This window comes from Musa acuminata, chromosome BXJ1-2, assembly GCF_036884655.1.
Source record: "Musa acuminata AAA Group cultivar baxijiao chromosome BXJ1-2, Cavendish_Baxijiao_AAA, whole genome shotgun sequence".
NCBI lineage: Eukaryota > Viridiplantae > Streptophyta > Magnoliopsida > Zingiberales > Musaceae > Musa > Musa acuminata.
In genome coordinates, this window is record NC_088328.1 from 29,455,592 (window position 1) to 29,468,719 (window position 13,128).

The 13,128-nt window shown below is 36.1% G+C and overlaps 1 protein-coding gene across 1 annotated transcript in view; it reads left to right on the forward strand.

Moving 5' to 3' along the window:
- Window positions 1–2,716: 2,716 nt before the first annotated feature.
- LOC103975260 (insulin-degrading enzyme-like 1, peroxisomal) overlaps window positions 2,717–13,128 on the forward strand; it is a 48,927-nt gene continuing 38,515 nt past the window's right edge. The window contains exons 1-10 of the mRNA XM_065101141.1: window positions 2,717–3,042; window positions 3,135–3,210; window positions 3,663–3,730; window positions 5,645–5,736; window positions 7,353–7,426; window positions 7,529–7,572; window positions 8,410–8,461; window positions 12,414–12,536; window positions 12,628–12,740; window positions 12,878–13,040. Coding sequence (XP_064957213.1) covers window positions 2,920–3,042; window positions 3,135–3,210; window positions 3,663–3,730; window positions 5,645–5,736; window positions 7,353–7,426; window positions 7,529–7,572; window positions 8,410–8,461; window positions 12,414–12,536; window positions 12,628–12,740; window positions 12,878–13,040 — 928 coding nt within the window. The 5' untranslated portion in view covers window positions 2,717–2,919. The remainder of the gene's footprint in view (window positions 3,043–3,134; window positions 3,211–3,662; window positions 3,731–5,644; window positions 5,737–7,352; window positions 7,427–7,528; window positions 7,573–8,409; window positions 8,462–12,413; window positions 12,537–12,627; window positions 12,741–12,877; window positions 13,041–13,128) is intronic.

Consider the following 13,128-nt stretch of genomic DNA (forward strand, 5'->3'; position numbering starts at 1 on the left):
CTTCAATGAACAATATAAAAGATTGGAAAGAAAAAAAAATAACTAAACATTTTTATTCATCAATGGCTCTGAATCTTTCTACCAATTACATAGATCATCTGCATTAGTGGTGTATGTGATTATCACATACCACAAGTTTAGGATAAGCCTAGTTGACCAACATCATGGATTTGATGAGCATGTGATCTTCGTGGTCCTATCATGATGGATATATGCCCACCTAACGAGACAGACATGTGTTTCACGACAAAAATCAATAATCAGTCATAAATTATGATTAATTATAGATTATTCATATAATTAGTTATATTCAGTATTTTAAATTTTATATATTTTTTAGTTATATTGAGATTTCTATACTTATGAAAGTGAAATATCTAATCTCGTTTTTTCTTATATCGTCAACTCTCAATTGAGAAGAATAGCACATGTGCTCAATGAGAAATTTAACTGAGTTAAAGTCAGCATATGCTCAGTGATAAGCTTTATGATATTTCAATCAACAAAGTTGACAGCATGAGAAGCAATGAAGTTAAATGTTTCACTTTCATAAGTATATGAAATAAGAATCTAAATAATATAAGGATGAAAAATATTAAATATAGTTAATTATAAAGATAATATATAATTTAATCCCTATATTATTTTAATTTATGGTGCATGAAATCTGATCCAACAATGAAAAATTTTGGTCTTTAACCTTTATAATTGATATTTAGTTGATAGGATTGAGGTTTCATGTGCTACTGTAAGAAAAGGAAAACACAATAATCATCAATTGAAATGCCAATAAATATTTCAGTACACCTCGAAAGATCAGTTTTCTTGCAATAGTGCTTTTGACATCACATTACATCAGGGCACATGAAAAATAGTTTGCATGATATTTAACCCAGTTAAGACTGATTTCATTTTTAACTTCTGTCTGAATCAAACTTATTTAGACTTTGACTAAATTGACATCATAATCATATCAAATTTGGGAGTCATGGCATAGTTTCCTTGATTGGACCAAAATGTGTTGGTCCCTTTTCATTGCTTCATCTAATTATAATTCTGATTTGACAAGAAATGCATCTTATTCTAATTTGAAATGGCAATTGGTTTTGATGTTAACTCGAGCAAAAGATGACTATACTTTTCTGATTTAGTGATATTGAGTAAGTTAATTTTGTATGAGTTTGTAAAATTATTAGGTGAGTAGAATATTTGTTGTTAGAATAGAAACATTATCAGGGAGAGCTGATTTCCTCTTTCACAATTGGTTGATTCTATTTATTTAATTGTTTTGTGAGCTGATTGATTAGAGATCAATTATTTATTCACCCAGCTTTTAGATTGACTTGTTTGATGCTCATACAAACAGATGTGATTGTTTAATCATGGCGGAAACAGCTTTGGTAATCCAGTCCGGTTTAATGAGTATTTTCACCTCACTTGCTTACTAGAGATCTTTGGTACTTGTAATCGGTTGTATTGGGGTCATTCTCTTAGCTTTAGAAATGCTAAGGACATCCAACTAAACTAAAAAGAGAAGAATTGACTTGGACTAAACAGATTAGACTGCACATTATGATGCATAGACCACTAAAGATCATACGATGAACACAAAAAAAGCTAAAGCTTGTTTTCCATTAGCCATTTAATTGTATTTTGTTGTTGATGAAACAAACTAGTTATAGTATTTAATTGTTTTGGATCATCCCTATGCCAAGGGGATTATAATTGTTCTTCGCGAAGTTTGAGGCTTCAATTTGTTCTTGGCCAAGAAATGTGAAGCTTAATTAGTAGATTCTTTTACTTGTCACAGTGATTTAAATAGATTAATGATCTTGGTGCTAATCGAAGGCTCTTAAATGGTACTCAAACCCAGGCTTCAATTTGTCTAAATTTGTTTCTCACAGATACTAATTTGTTACAATCTGCTATTGCTCTCATATGTCATCTGCAGAAGTTTGATTGTCTAAGTTTATTTTATTATTGTTAAGTTAAAAGACAATTGTTTGAATCAGATGTAGGCTCTAATTATGACTCAGATTCAATTAGGGACTTATTTTACATTTGTTTATTGTCATATCGACGATCGAAAAGATATTGAATCATGTAAAAAAAATACTAATTAGTAAATTTTTTTATCTATATTTTTGAATGGGCTTGAAAATATATATTGATGTCTGAAATAATTTTCATGTTCGTAATCCAAATGAAATTAGGTTGCATCGAATTAAAGAAATATGTAATAAAATATGATGTAGTTGATAATGTTTCGGAAGTTTCGTCCTGACAATCACACGTGATGAAAATATTATCGATGGAATATTGAGATGTCGATCACTTGATATCGAGTTACCAACCATCTAATATTGAGTTATTGATCATATTATTATTATTTTTAAATATTTTATTGATAAACAGTAAAAAATAAATGGGAGGATTAATTATTATTATCGTTAGTTATTTTATAATTATATGTCTCTTAAATTAAAATAAATTGAATTATGGGGACGAAGTAATTAATGCATTTGGGTAATTCGAACAAGAGATTCAGCTTTGCAAATATTAATAATTATAAATTCTAAACAAGCTCAGAGAAAATAAAAAAAGGTTATCCGTCGATAATGAGCAAAAAAAAATAAAGAAACGTTTATCCTACATCGATAATTAATTGTAATGTTATATTCTTGATGGCGAAGACTCGAATCGATGATGGAAAAGAAACGCGTCGACTTCCAGTCGGACGACTCTTCAAAGTAACCAGCAGTGTGAGCACAAGTGCGAAGACCGACCCACTGGAATTATCCGCAGATGTCGAGTTAGATCACCCTAACAATCCCTTGGATCGAAAACCACATCGTCTTCTCGTATCTCTTCGCTGCTATCCTCGGCTATTGGCAAGAGATAGCCGTCTCGGGCCCAAAGATGGCGGTGGGAGGATCGGAAGTGGAGATCCTGAAGCCCCGCTGCGACAAGAGGGAGTACAGGAGGATCGTCCTCCCCAACTGCTTGGAGGTCCTCCTCATCAGCGATCCCGAGACCGACAAGGTGCCCTATTTCTTCCTTCTTAGGTCTTTTTTTTTTTTTATTTTTGTTGGCGGAAGTCCCTATTGTATCTGTCTCTGTGGTTCTTACCTCAGGCTGCCGCTTCCATGAATGTCTCGGTTGGTTCTTTCAGCGATCCTGATGGCCTCGAGGGTCTGGCTCACTTCCTTGGTAAGTGCTTCGTCTCTCTGCCTTCCTCGTTCCGAGGTACAAGGGAATTTGATGTAGGTATGTTAGATTTTGGGATTGGCATATAGGGCGATGCATATCTGATCCGTTGTTGCTTTAGTCATATGGATGAAGTATAATTTGTCTAGATAAGGCACATGAATTAGTGTGTTCTATAGTTTATGATTGTTAGTCTCCAGAGACAAATTCCCTTTGAGATTGTAGTTGTCATTGGTCTCTTCTTGGATGGTGCACAGTTACTCACCTTGCTTCTGTTTTTGTAGAATAATTGGGCAGTTAGAGGAAGATAAGTGCCTAGATCATGATTGTCCGTTGTAGCACCAATACTACCTCAATGTCAAAACAAATCCTAAAAATACTGTTGATTTCAATTTAAGCTTATTTGCATCTGAAAAAGGTTACATGTCACTAATCTTGTCTTATTTTTGTGATAGAGCATATGCTATTTTATGCCAGCGAGAAATATCCAGTGGAGGATAGTTATTCAAAATATATCACAGAGGTAATTAATTCTCACGTCGACTAAGGTTTGTCATTTGTTTCATTGCTGCTTGCTATGATAGGTATCAATAACAGAGTTTTATTCTAATGCCGTCTTTTTATAACATATACCTTGTTAAAATCATCTATCTAAATCTAGGTCATTTTGTTTCTAATTGTAATTTTCAAAATTTTTTGGGGTGTAAATTATGGCAGTTGTTTTTCTTTGGTTTTGTAGTTCTTTGTTTTCTTTAAAGCAGCTTTGTTGAAAGTTCTAGGTGCTAAAAGGCACAAAGTCCCAAATTGCCTGAGTTGCTAGGCCTAGCCTGCCCAGATGCTCGTTTGAGCAAAGCAAGATGCTCATCTTACAAAAAATATAAAAACATAATGAAGGATAAAGATAATTGTTAAAAAATCAATTATTCATTTGTTTTATATCACTACATATGCAAATGATTACTTAACAAAATAATAATTAAATTTGTCCACATTTATGTAATAAAACACAAAAACTTCAGACATCTTTTAGTTCAAGAGAGGAGATGTAAGAGAGTGGGGAGGGAAGCAACAACAATATTTAGCCTTTAGAGAGTGGAAAGGAGAAGAGAGCAAAGAGGAGGAGATGAAAGGTAAAAGAAAAAGCGAACAGGGAGGTGGCAGCACATTACTACCTAAGAAACTTTCTAATGACCACCTGCAACCATAATTTCCTTTAAAATGGAATTTCTAACATTACCGATAGAGCCATTGAGAGCTCACCCCCACAGTGCTAATGGAATTTTAAGAACATATTCTCTAAGTCATCATAAGTCATGTTTCACAACAAGTGTTAGAGATTCTAACCGAGTTGCATAGCCAAAACCAATTTTCAGCCCATAACAAAAGGTCTAAGATCTAGTTGGTTTGTCACTTCTATTATATCTCTGTTTCAAAATTTGTGTTAGTTTTGTCTCTTTTCCAGATATGTTGATACATTCAACAATGATGGAGGGGTCCAGTCACCCATGTGAGAAGAAGGAATACGACATAGGCAGTAGTGGAGCCCGTGGTGAGAGATGTGAGGAAATAGGAACAGAAGGAAGAGAAGTGGAGCAGATATATTGGTGACACTGGAAGATCGATCATTGATGGCAATGAAAGGTTGATGATAGTGGTAGAGCAATTACTGGGGCTAGCAAGATATCTATGACAGAATGTCGGTTGGGTTTTTTTTTGGGGGAGGGGGTGCGGCGTGGAGGTTGGGTGAGGTTAACCAGACTATGCTGCATGGGTTGGTGCATGTGGGGCTGGGGACTGAACCAGGTTGATCGTTCTGTAAATATAGAGAATGTACATATGTATTGCTACTGATAGAGTGTCTACATAACTGGATTAAAAACAGGATTTCTTGGTTTTCATAGAAGTCATTTGGTCTTAACTCTTAATTATTGCCCTTTATTACCCTCCTTTTCATCTTAAACTACCCAATTTGCCATCTTTGTTGTCTCAGCTCTCATGGATTATAATTTCACCATCATGGATTGGTAGTCCTCAGTTGAATGACCAACTCGTATGGAGACTAGGCAATTTTGCTTAGTTTGGTTCCATACCAGACGGATTGCTTGGTTCACTTATTGTACCCAGCCTACCATTGGGTAAACATACCATACCGGTATATTGATTATACAGCGATTGGTTGGACTTGGGTGTCTCTATTTCTGCGTTGATATAGCTGTCTAATTTTCATGCCAATTTATATTCAGGAGTCCAAAAATAGTGAAAAATAATTCCACATTCTAAGAGAATAAATGTAATGGAGATTTTTCAGAACTGCACATTTTAAAATGTTCATATTATAATTTGGAAATTCAGTAGAAGCACTGTATTCATCCTTCTAGTTTTTGCTAGCTTCAGTTCCTAACTTCCCATGTATTCTGGTACTTGCTGGTCTATACAGCATGGTGGTTCCACTAATGCGTATACAACTTCTGAGCATACAAATTTCCATTTTGATGTTAATGCTGACTGCTTTGAAGAGGCTTTGGACAGGTATAGTATTTAATAAATTTGTGTTAATTTTATATCTTTTCTTGTTACTCTATTTTTTCAAGTAATCACACTTCTGGTCCCAAGAGTTTCGGCTATTGTCCAATTTTGGCCTGAGTTAATTTTTTAGTCATTCCGATCATTTTTACTTCCAATTTGGTATCATTGTTAGTCCCTCGAGTCTTAATGTTAGTGTCACTGATCCTGCAAGCAGGTCTAGTTAATAGGACTGTTCAATGCTGATGTGATAAGTTACCGAGCCATTCCTAACCATTGACTTGCAATGTCGGCCCTTTACTCTCCTCTTCTTCCTTCTCCCCTTCTCTTGTTTTTCCTCCTTTACAAATACTGCTTCCTTGCCTCCCAATTTCCCCTCCTTTTGGTGGCTCCCTCTGGTCCTCCCCCTTTCTTATCCTTTGATCCACTCATCCTACCTCCTCTTCCTTCTCCAGCAGCATCAATGTTGTTATTGTATCCTTATCTTTTCATATGGACCACCCTTCCTCTCTTCCCCTTCAAAGCTGCCCCTTCCCCTCCTCCCAATTATTTTTCAGTCTTCTAAGAGTGGTGGTGGGGAGCGAGGACTGCAATTTTGCTCAGACTGGACCATATCAACTGGTATTTACTGGCTCGGGTGTGAACTGGTACGTGGACTGGCTCCATTTCGAGCATCCGGTCTGGTCGAATAGAAAAAAACATTATCCAGGGTTTAGTTAGGGCTCGCAAGTTGGTGAGCCCTCTTCTCCCCATGATCATGTTGTTGCCGTGATTTCATGAGCCCACTGCTGACCATCACTATGAACCTCCCTGCCAACCTCATATGCTTTCTCTTCGCCTCCACCTCCTCTTCCTCCTCTTCCTCTCTCTCCTCTTCCTTCACTGCCACTTCTTCTTCCTTCCTCTTCCTCCTCCTCTCTCCACTGCCTTCTCTTTTTCCTTCCTTTCTCCACTGCCTCATCTTCTTCCTTCTTCCTAATCGTCCACCGCCTCCTCTTACTCTTTCCTCTTCCTCCTTCCTTTATTGCCTTCTCTTCTTCATTCTTCCTCCTCCTTTTCCTCCATTGCCTCCTCATTTTCCTTCCTTTTCTCCTCCTTCCTTAACTTACCAGTGGCATGTACCGGTTCAACCTGGGATTGGTATGGGGTCCGTTTCACAATTGCAATCCTTGGTAGGTAGTAGGAAGAGAAAGAAGATGAGAATAAGAGGAAGAAGGGTTAATGTGAAAAATTCAGTGCTATATGCATTGTTAGCATTATCATATTTAATTGAGCTTGACAATAGGGTTGGTCATGTGGGCTAACCTGATGGCAGAGGGACTAACAGTGTTGCGAAATTGAAAATAGAACGATTGAATCACAAAACAACTATTTAATTGTACTTGACAGTTGACAATAGGGATGGTCATGTGGGCTAACCTGGTGGCAGAGTGACTATCAGTCTTGCCAAATTGGAAGTAGAATGATTGAATCACATAAAAACTATTTGAGCATGAACTTGTATGTTGTCCAAAACCTTCAACACTAAAGACTATCGGTCGCATTACTTAATATTTTTTGGTTAATCTAATGTGTTAACCTTTCTTTTCTATCATTTTCTTTCTCATTGTTATATTATGCAGATTTGCACAATTTTTTATCAGCCCTTTGATGTCTCCTGATGCAACACTTAGGGAAATAAAAGCTGTGGACTCTGGTAAGGAACACTGAATTTAGAAGTTAAACATGCTTTATATAATTTGACCACCTTATTTGAGATGCTATTATTATGAATTATTTGTTCCGCATTTTTCTTCAGAGAATCAGAAGAATCTATTATCTGATGGTTGGAGAGTGTCTCAGGTGCTCGTTCTGTCCCTTAGTTTCCAATTTATCCTACTCTTGAATATAGTAGTTTGGAACTTTACTACTAAAAAATTCATATGGATGCCAAAGTTTATTGGAATAGACTAAGGTATACATATAAAAATGTTGATAATGAAATTGCACTTCAGGGTTACAAGCAATTCTACTGATTTTGCCATTGGAAGAAAAGTTTTCCTACAATAATGCTGCTGTAGCTCATCAGATCAATTATTTTCTTCATCCAAGCATATTTGATAGCCTAAGAATATACTTCTGCTTGCATGGACCTGAAATTCAGTTAAGACCTGTCAAGGCAAAATGTAAATGTTTTAAACAAAAGGGTAGCAAACTCTTCCAAGACCCATTGTTCAAACTTCAAAGAATGAATAATAGATCCAGACTTGATTATCTAGGGCAGGGTACAGAGTCTACAGGCTGAAAATATAACATAGTACATGCCTAGACATGAAAATTTACAAGCATATGCTCCAACATAGTAATTTAATCTCATTGACAATAATTTTCTATGCAACTGCAAATTCTAGAAAGATGTTAAAAAATGCATGTCCATTCTCATTCTTGGATTCATTTCTTCTTTGTTTTCTCTAAAATTTTGTAGCACTTTCTTTCCTGCTGTTTTGTCATATGATTAGTATGAAAATCTAGTTGATTGTTGTCGAGGATGTTGAAGTTTGTATTCTTTTATTTCGTAAATAAAGAAATCACTCCTAAATGAACACTGTGAGTCTACCAACCCAATATTAGTATTTTTTTCAAAAATTAAATCCTCACTGTGCCTGATTTTGATTTCTGTTTTTGTACTGATATTTGCAGCTCCAGAAGCATTTATCTTCAAAGAATCATCCATATCATAAATTCAGTACAGGTGAGCATTTTGATGTTAGACACTCGTTCTAATCTTTGTGTGAAGTAAAAGTTCTCTGACAAGTTGGTTATCTACTAATTTATATTTGATGATTTAGTCCAGGCAATCACAGTACTCTGCATCGTTGCTTTATTATTGCTTTTTGAGTTTTTGTTCAGTTTGTTGCTGATTGTTAGTCACCATGTGCATTTCTTGGCAAACAATAACAAAATTTTCCTGTAAACAATCTTAAGCAGCAGAATCTGCTTCTTGTCTTTTCTTTTCTTATGGATAAAAGAGGGGAAAAATCCGCTAATTACATTCAATGATTATTACCATCTCTATTAGGAGTGAGGACTTAGGAGTTAGGATGCTTGACACATTGCAGCCTGGTCTTAGAGGGCAAAAATTTTCCTGTAAACAATCTTAAGCAGCAGAATCTGCTTCTTGTCTTTTCTTTTCTTATGGATAAAAGAGGGCAAAAATCCGCTAATTACATTCAATGATTATTACCATCTCTATTAGGAGTGAGGACTTTGGAGTTAAGACCCTTGACACATTGCAGCCTGGTCTTAGAGGGGAAGCCCATCTTGATCCCGCCAAAGCAGGATTTCTTTTGGCTTATTGTGTTCACTACAAAATCAGCTTGCTATCTGTATGTCTAAAAACAACCTTAGGCAATCTTTTACATCTCTAAGTGATTTATATTTCAATGGGCTCGATTCCACTTTGTGAAATTTCAAAAATATTCTTAGTCATTTTCTGCGATAATATTAATCAAATCATGCCTGGCAACTTCTTCAAATCCAAAATAGTAGCTAACACTTATTTTACATTGCATGTCAAATCTACCTTCAGATCATGACCCACAAAATCATAAAATTGGAATAAACAATATTGGCTAGAGTGGAAGGATTAGATAGATAGTATCAATCATGGTATGCAGTATCGAATGGTATCGCCTGGTATGGGCGGTACGTACCGGTCTGACGACATACCGGTACATGGATCGCCTGGTACCAGACAGAACGTGCTACAGTGCTACAGTACTATACTGTAGCAGTGCTACAATGCTACAGTAAAGAAGAAAATATATAAAACTGTTCGGTACACCCTGGTATACCGTTTGGTACGCCCTGGTGTACCGCTCAGTACGCTGGTATCGTATCGTACCGTACCGAGCCAACCTCGAAACCCCGGTACGGTATGGTATTATATACCTTGGTATCAATATTGATTAATTAAATAATATTTTTAAAATTAACATATTTTTATAATTTTTAATAAATTAATAATTTTTTTTTTATATTTTTACTATTTTATATATGATTGTATATATAGTATATGTAAGTTATGAATTAAAATGTAAGTTATTTATTAAATTAATGTTTTTTATCTTCACTAGTTATAAGTTTATTATATCTCATTTATATAAATTGTAAATAATGTATGCCAAGACCCAAGTTAGTAATTTATAAATGAATAGCTTATGCTAATTAACTTAATATTTTCAATATTATTAAAATTAAATATAAGTTATGAGTTAGGATTTTATGTTTGTAGCAATTTTACATTATATATATCATATAGTCTCTTCGGCTTCCTCATTGATATGACACTTATGCATAGGCAAAGATTTATTTGCTCCATGATGGAGCTGCTGGAAGTGGCAACTGCCACAATGTCGAGGAATGGTAACAAAAGTTGGCCTAGTTCTTTTCCGTAGCTTCTCCTCCTCACTCCTCTGTCCTTTCTTCTCCTCTTCCCTTCCCCTTTGATCTCCTGGATATCCTTCCTTCCATTCACCTCCAATATCCTTCTCGCCCAGCCCCCCCCCCCCCCCCCCCCTCTCCTCTCTCTCTCTCTCTCTCTCTCTATATATATATATATATATATATCTGTCTTTTTCCCTTCTCTTCTCTTTTTGCTCTTCTATTGTTCTTTTGGCTTGGGCAAGCTATAATTACCTTGAATCAACTGGAGCTGTCTGTTGTTTTTCCAAAATCTACTGATTTCCAACTCTGTCCATTCCTTGGTCTAGTTCTTTTCCTTAGCTTCTCCTCCTCATTCCTCTGTCCTTTCTTCTCCTCTTCCCTTCCCCTTTGATCTCCTGGATATCCTTCCTTCCATTCACCTCCAATATCCTTCTCGCCCAACCCCACCGCGCCCCCCCCTCCCCCCCCTCTCTCTCTATATGTATGTATATATATATCTGTCTTTTTCCCTTCTCTTCTCTTTTTGCTCTTCTATTGTTCTTTTGGCTTGAGTAAGCTATAATTACCTTGAATCAACTGGAGCTGTCTGTTGTTTTTCCAAAATCTACTGATTTCCAACTTGGCCAATCCTATTGAAGAATGATTGAATTTAAGAACTATTATTTCTAATATTTCTTGGTCTAATTATCTGCAAAAATAGCATATCTTGCAGATATTAACTATTGAACAAACAGGCCAGTATTTTCTTATATTGCTTGGTCTAATTATCTGCCAAAATAGCATCCTTGCTTGTCGTCATATCTTGCAAATTCCAAATAGGCCAGTATACTAATATTGCTTGGTCTAACTATCTGCAAAAACAGCATCCTTGCTTGGCCTGAAGTTAGTTCTTAACCTCTTATGAGCCATCAACATTATGCCTCAGTCACGAGTGATGGGGAGCACAAATAATTTTGACCTATCCTCTAGGTCTAATGGTTTTTAAATTTTCATTAAGATTAATGGTTTTTAATGGTGATGTATTGTTTGTTAATATATATACCATAATCTTACATGTCTAAAACCATAATAATGTATGATGAACCTAATATCTCAACTAAAAGTAGCATAAATTTAACCATTAATCTTTGAATTTTGCAACAGATTCTGAATAGGCCAGTATATTCTGCTCAAATAGTTAGTCTTGTCGTCATATCTTGCAGATAATAACTATTGAACAAATTGAGCACATTAGATTAGGTTCTACAGATTGATGCCTACCAGGCGATGTAAGTTGATGAAGCTAGGGGTCCCACTTTGCTACAGGATTGACCGGTCATAACATATCTGCACTGATCATTGCCCCTAGGGATTGTGATTTTATCTACCGGTCAGGGCTTGGACCGGTATTGTACCAGTCAGGAGTTGGACAGGTATTGTACTGGTCCCTACTGGTCTACTGGGTGTGGTCCATCGGTATGTGCCAAGCTTTGGAAAAAACCCGAAAAAAATGAAAACGTAGAAAAAACTACTTTGTACATATCCTGTACCACCTTGTTCTGGGTAGTACAGACCCTATATTGAGTGTACCACTCGGTTTACCCTGGTCCATGTACCGGTAGACTGTAGAACTGGTAAATGCCATTGGTACATTGGGCATACCACTTGGTTTACCCTGGTCCATGTACCAGTAGACTTTAGAACCGTTAAATGCCATTCGTACCAAACTGTACCTGCAAACCTTGAGTGTATAATTGTCCACTTTGCTCTGAAGAGTGTATGAGTGGTCTGGATTCTAATTAATACCTCAATAGACTGGTTTCTACCACCATACCAACCATACAAAATGTTACAACAACCCATGTCAATGAAAAATAATAAACTCAAGCATTTTTCTTAGTTCCATAGTTCCTACCATCATTCTCATGATGTTCGAGAGTACTTTCGTGGGAATCCGATATTGCTTGAAAGCATGTTCGATGTCTTAGGCGATCTTTATGCATTTGCTTACATTTTACTGAAATGTTCTTCTAGAGTAATCAAAGCAGGAAATTTGTGCAAATTGTACTTTTTTGCCATGGTCTGTCTTGGCTAAACTGGAAATAAGTTGGCTTTATTGCGTTGTAGTGTAAGATATAAGGGACTAGAATGTAGGAAAACAATTTAAGAGAATCATGCAAAGTTAACATCTTGCTGTCTATTTCTTATTATCTTACTATCCACATATCTGGTGTTTGTGATGTGGTAAAAGACATAACTGAAAGAGCACAATATCACAGGAAACTGGAACACATTGGAGGTAATACCAAAATCAAATGGCTTGGACACAAGGCTTGAGCTTCTTAAATTTTACGAGGAGAACTATTCAGCAAATCTTATGCACCTTGTTGTTTATGGAAGAGGTAGGGGTTTGCTACAAATTTTCTACTAAAATCCAGAATGCTGTGGCTAGTTCCATCACTCTTCATCATCTATTTTACTTGATTATATCAGAGGATCTTGATGCTATTCAAAGCCTGGTTGAAAGAAACTTCAGCAATATCCGAAACATTGGAAGGAGCTCTATCCATTTTCCTGGTCAGCCTTGCTCATCTGAACATCTTCAGGTATGATTAAGTCATCATGCAATTCTGCTATGCTCAAGAATAACTGAGTAAAAGATGGTGCTATATTCTGCATTCAGAAAATGATATTTAAATTGCAATCATATAATCAAGACTTAAATTGGTGTTGCATGATGCAGATTCTTGTGAAGGCAGTTAGAATAAAGCAAGGACATGTACTGAGGGTTATCTGGCCAATTACTCCTAGTATACACAATTACAAAGAAGGTCCTTGCAGGTACCTTGGCCATCTTATTGGACATGAAGGAGAAGGTTCTATCTTTTTCTTTCTGAAGCAGTTAGGTAACTTCAACTCTTTAATGTTCTAAATTACATGTACTTTAGAACTTATAGAAGCATTTTGCTATCTTAAACCATCCAGTACAAAACT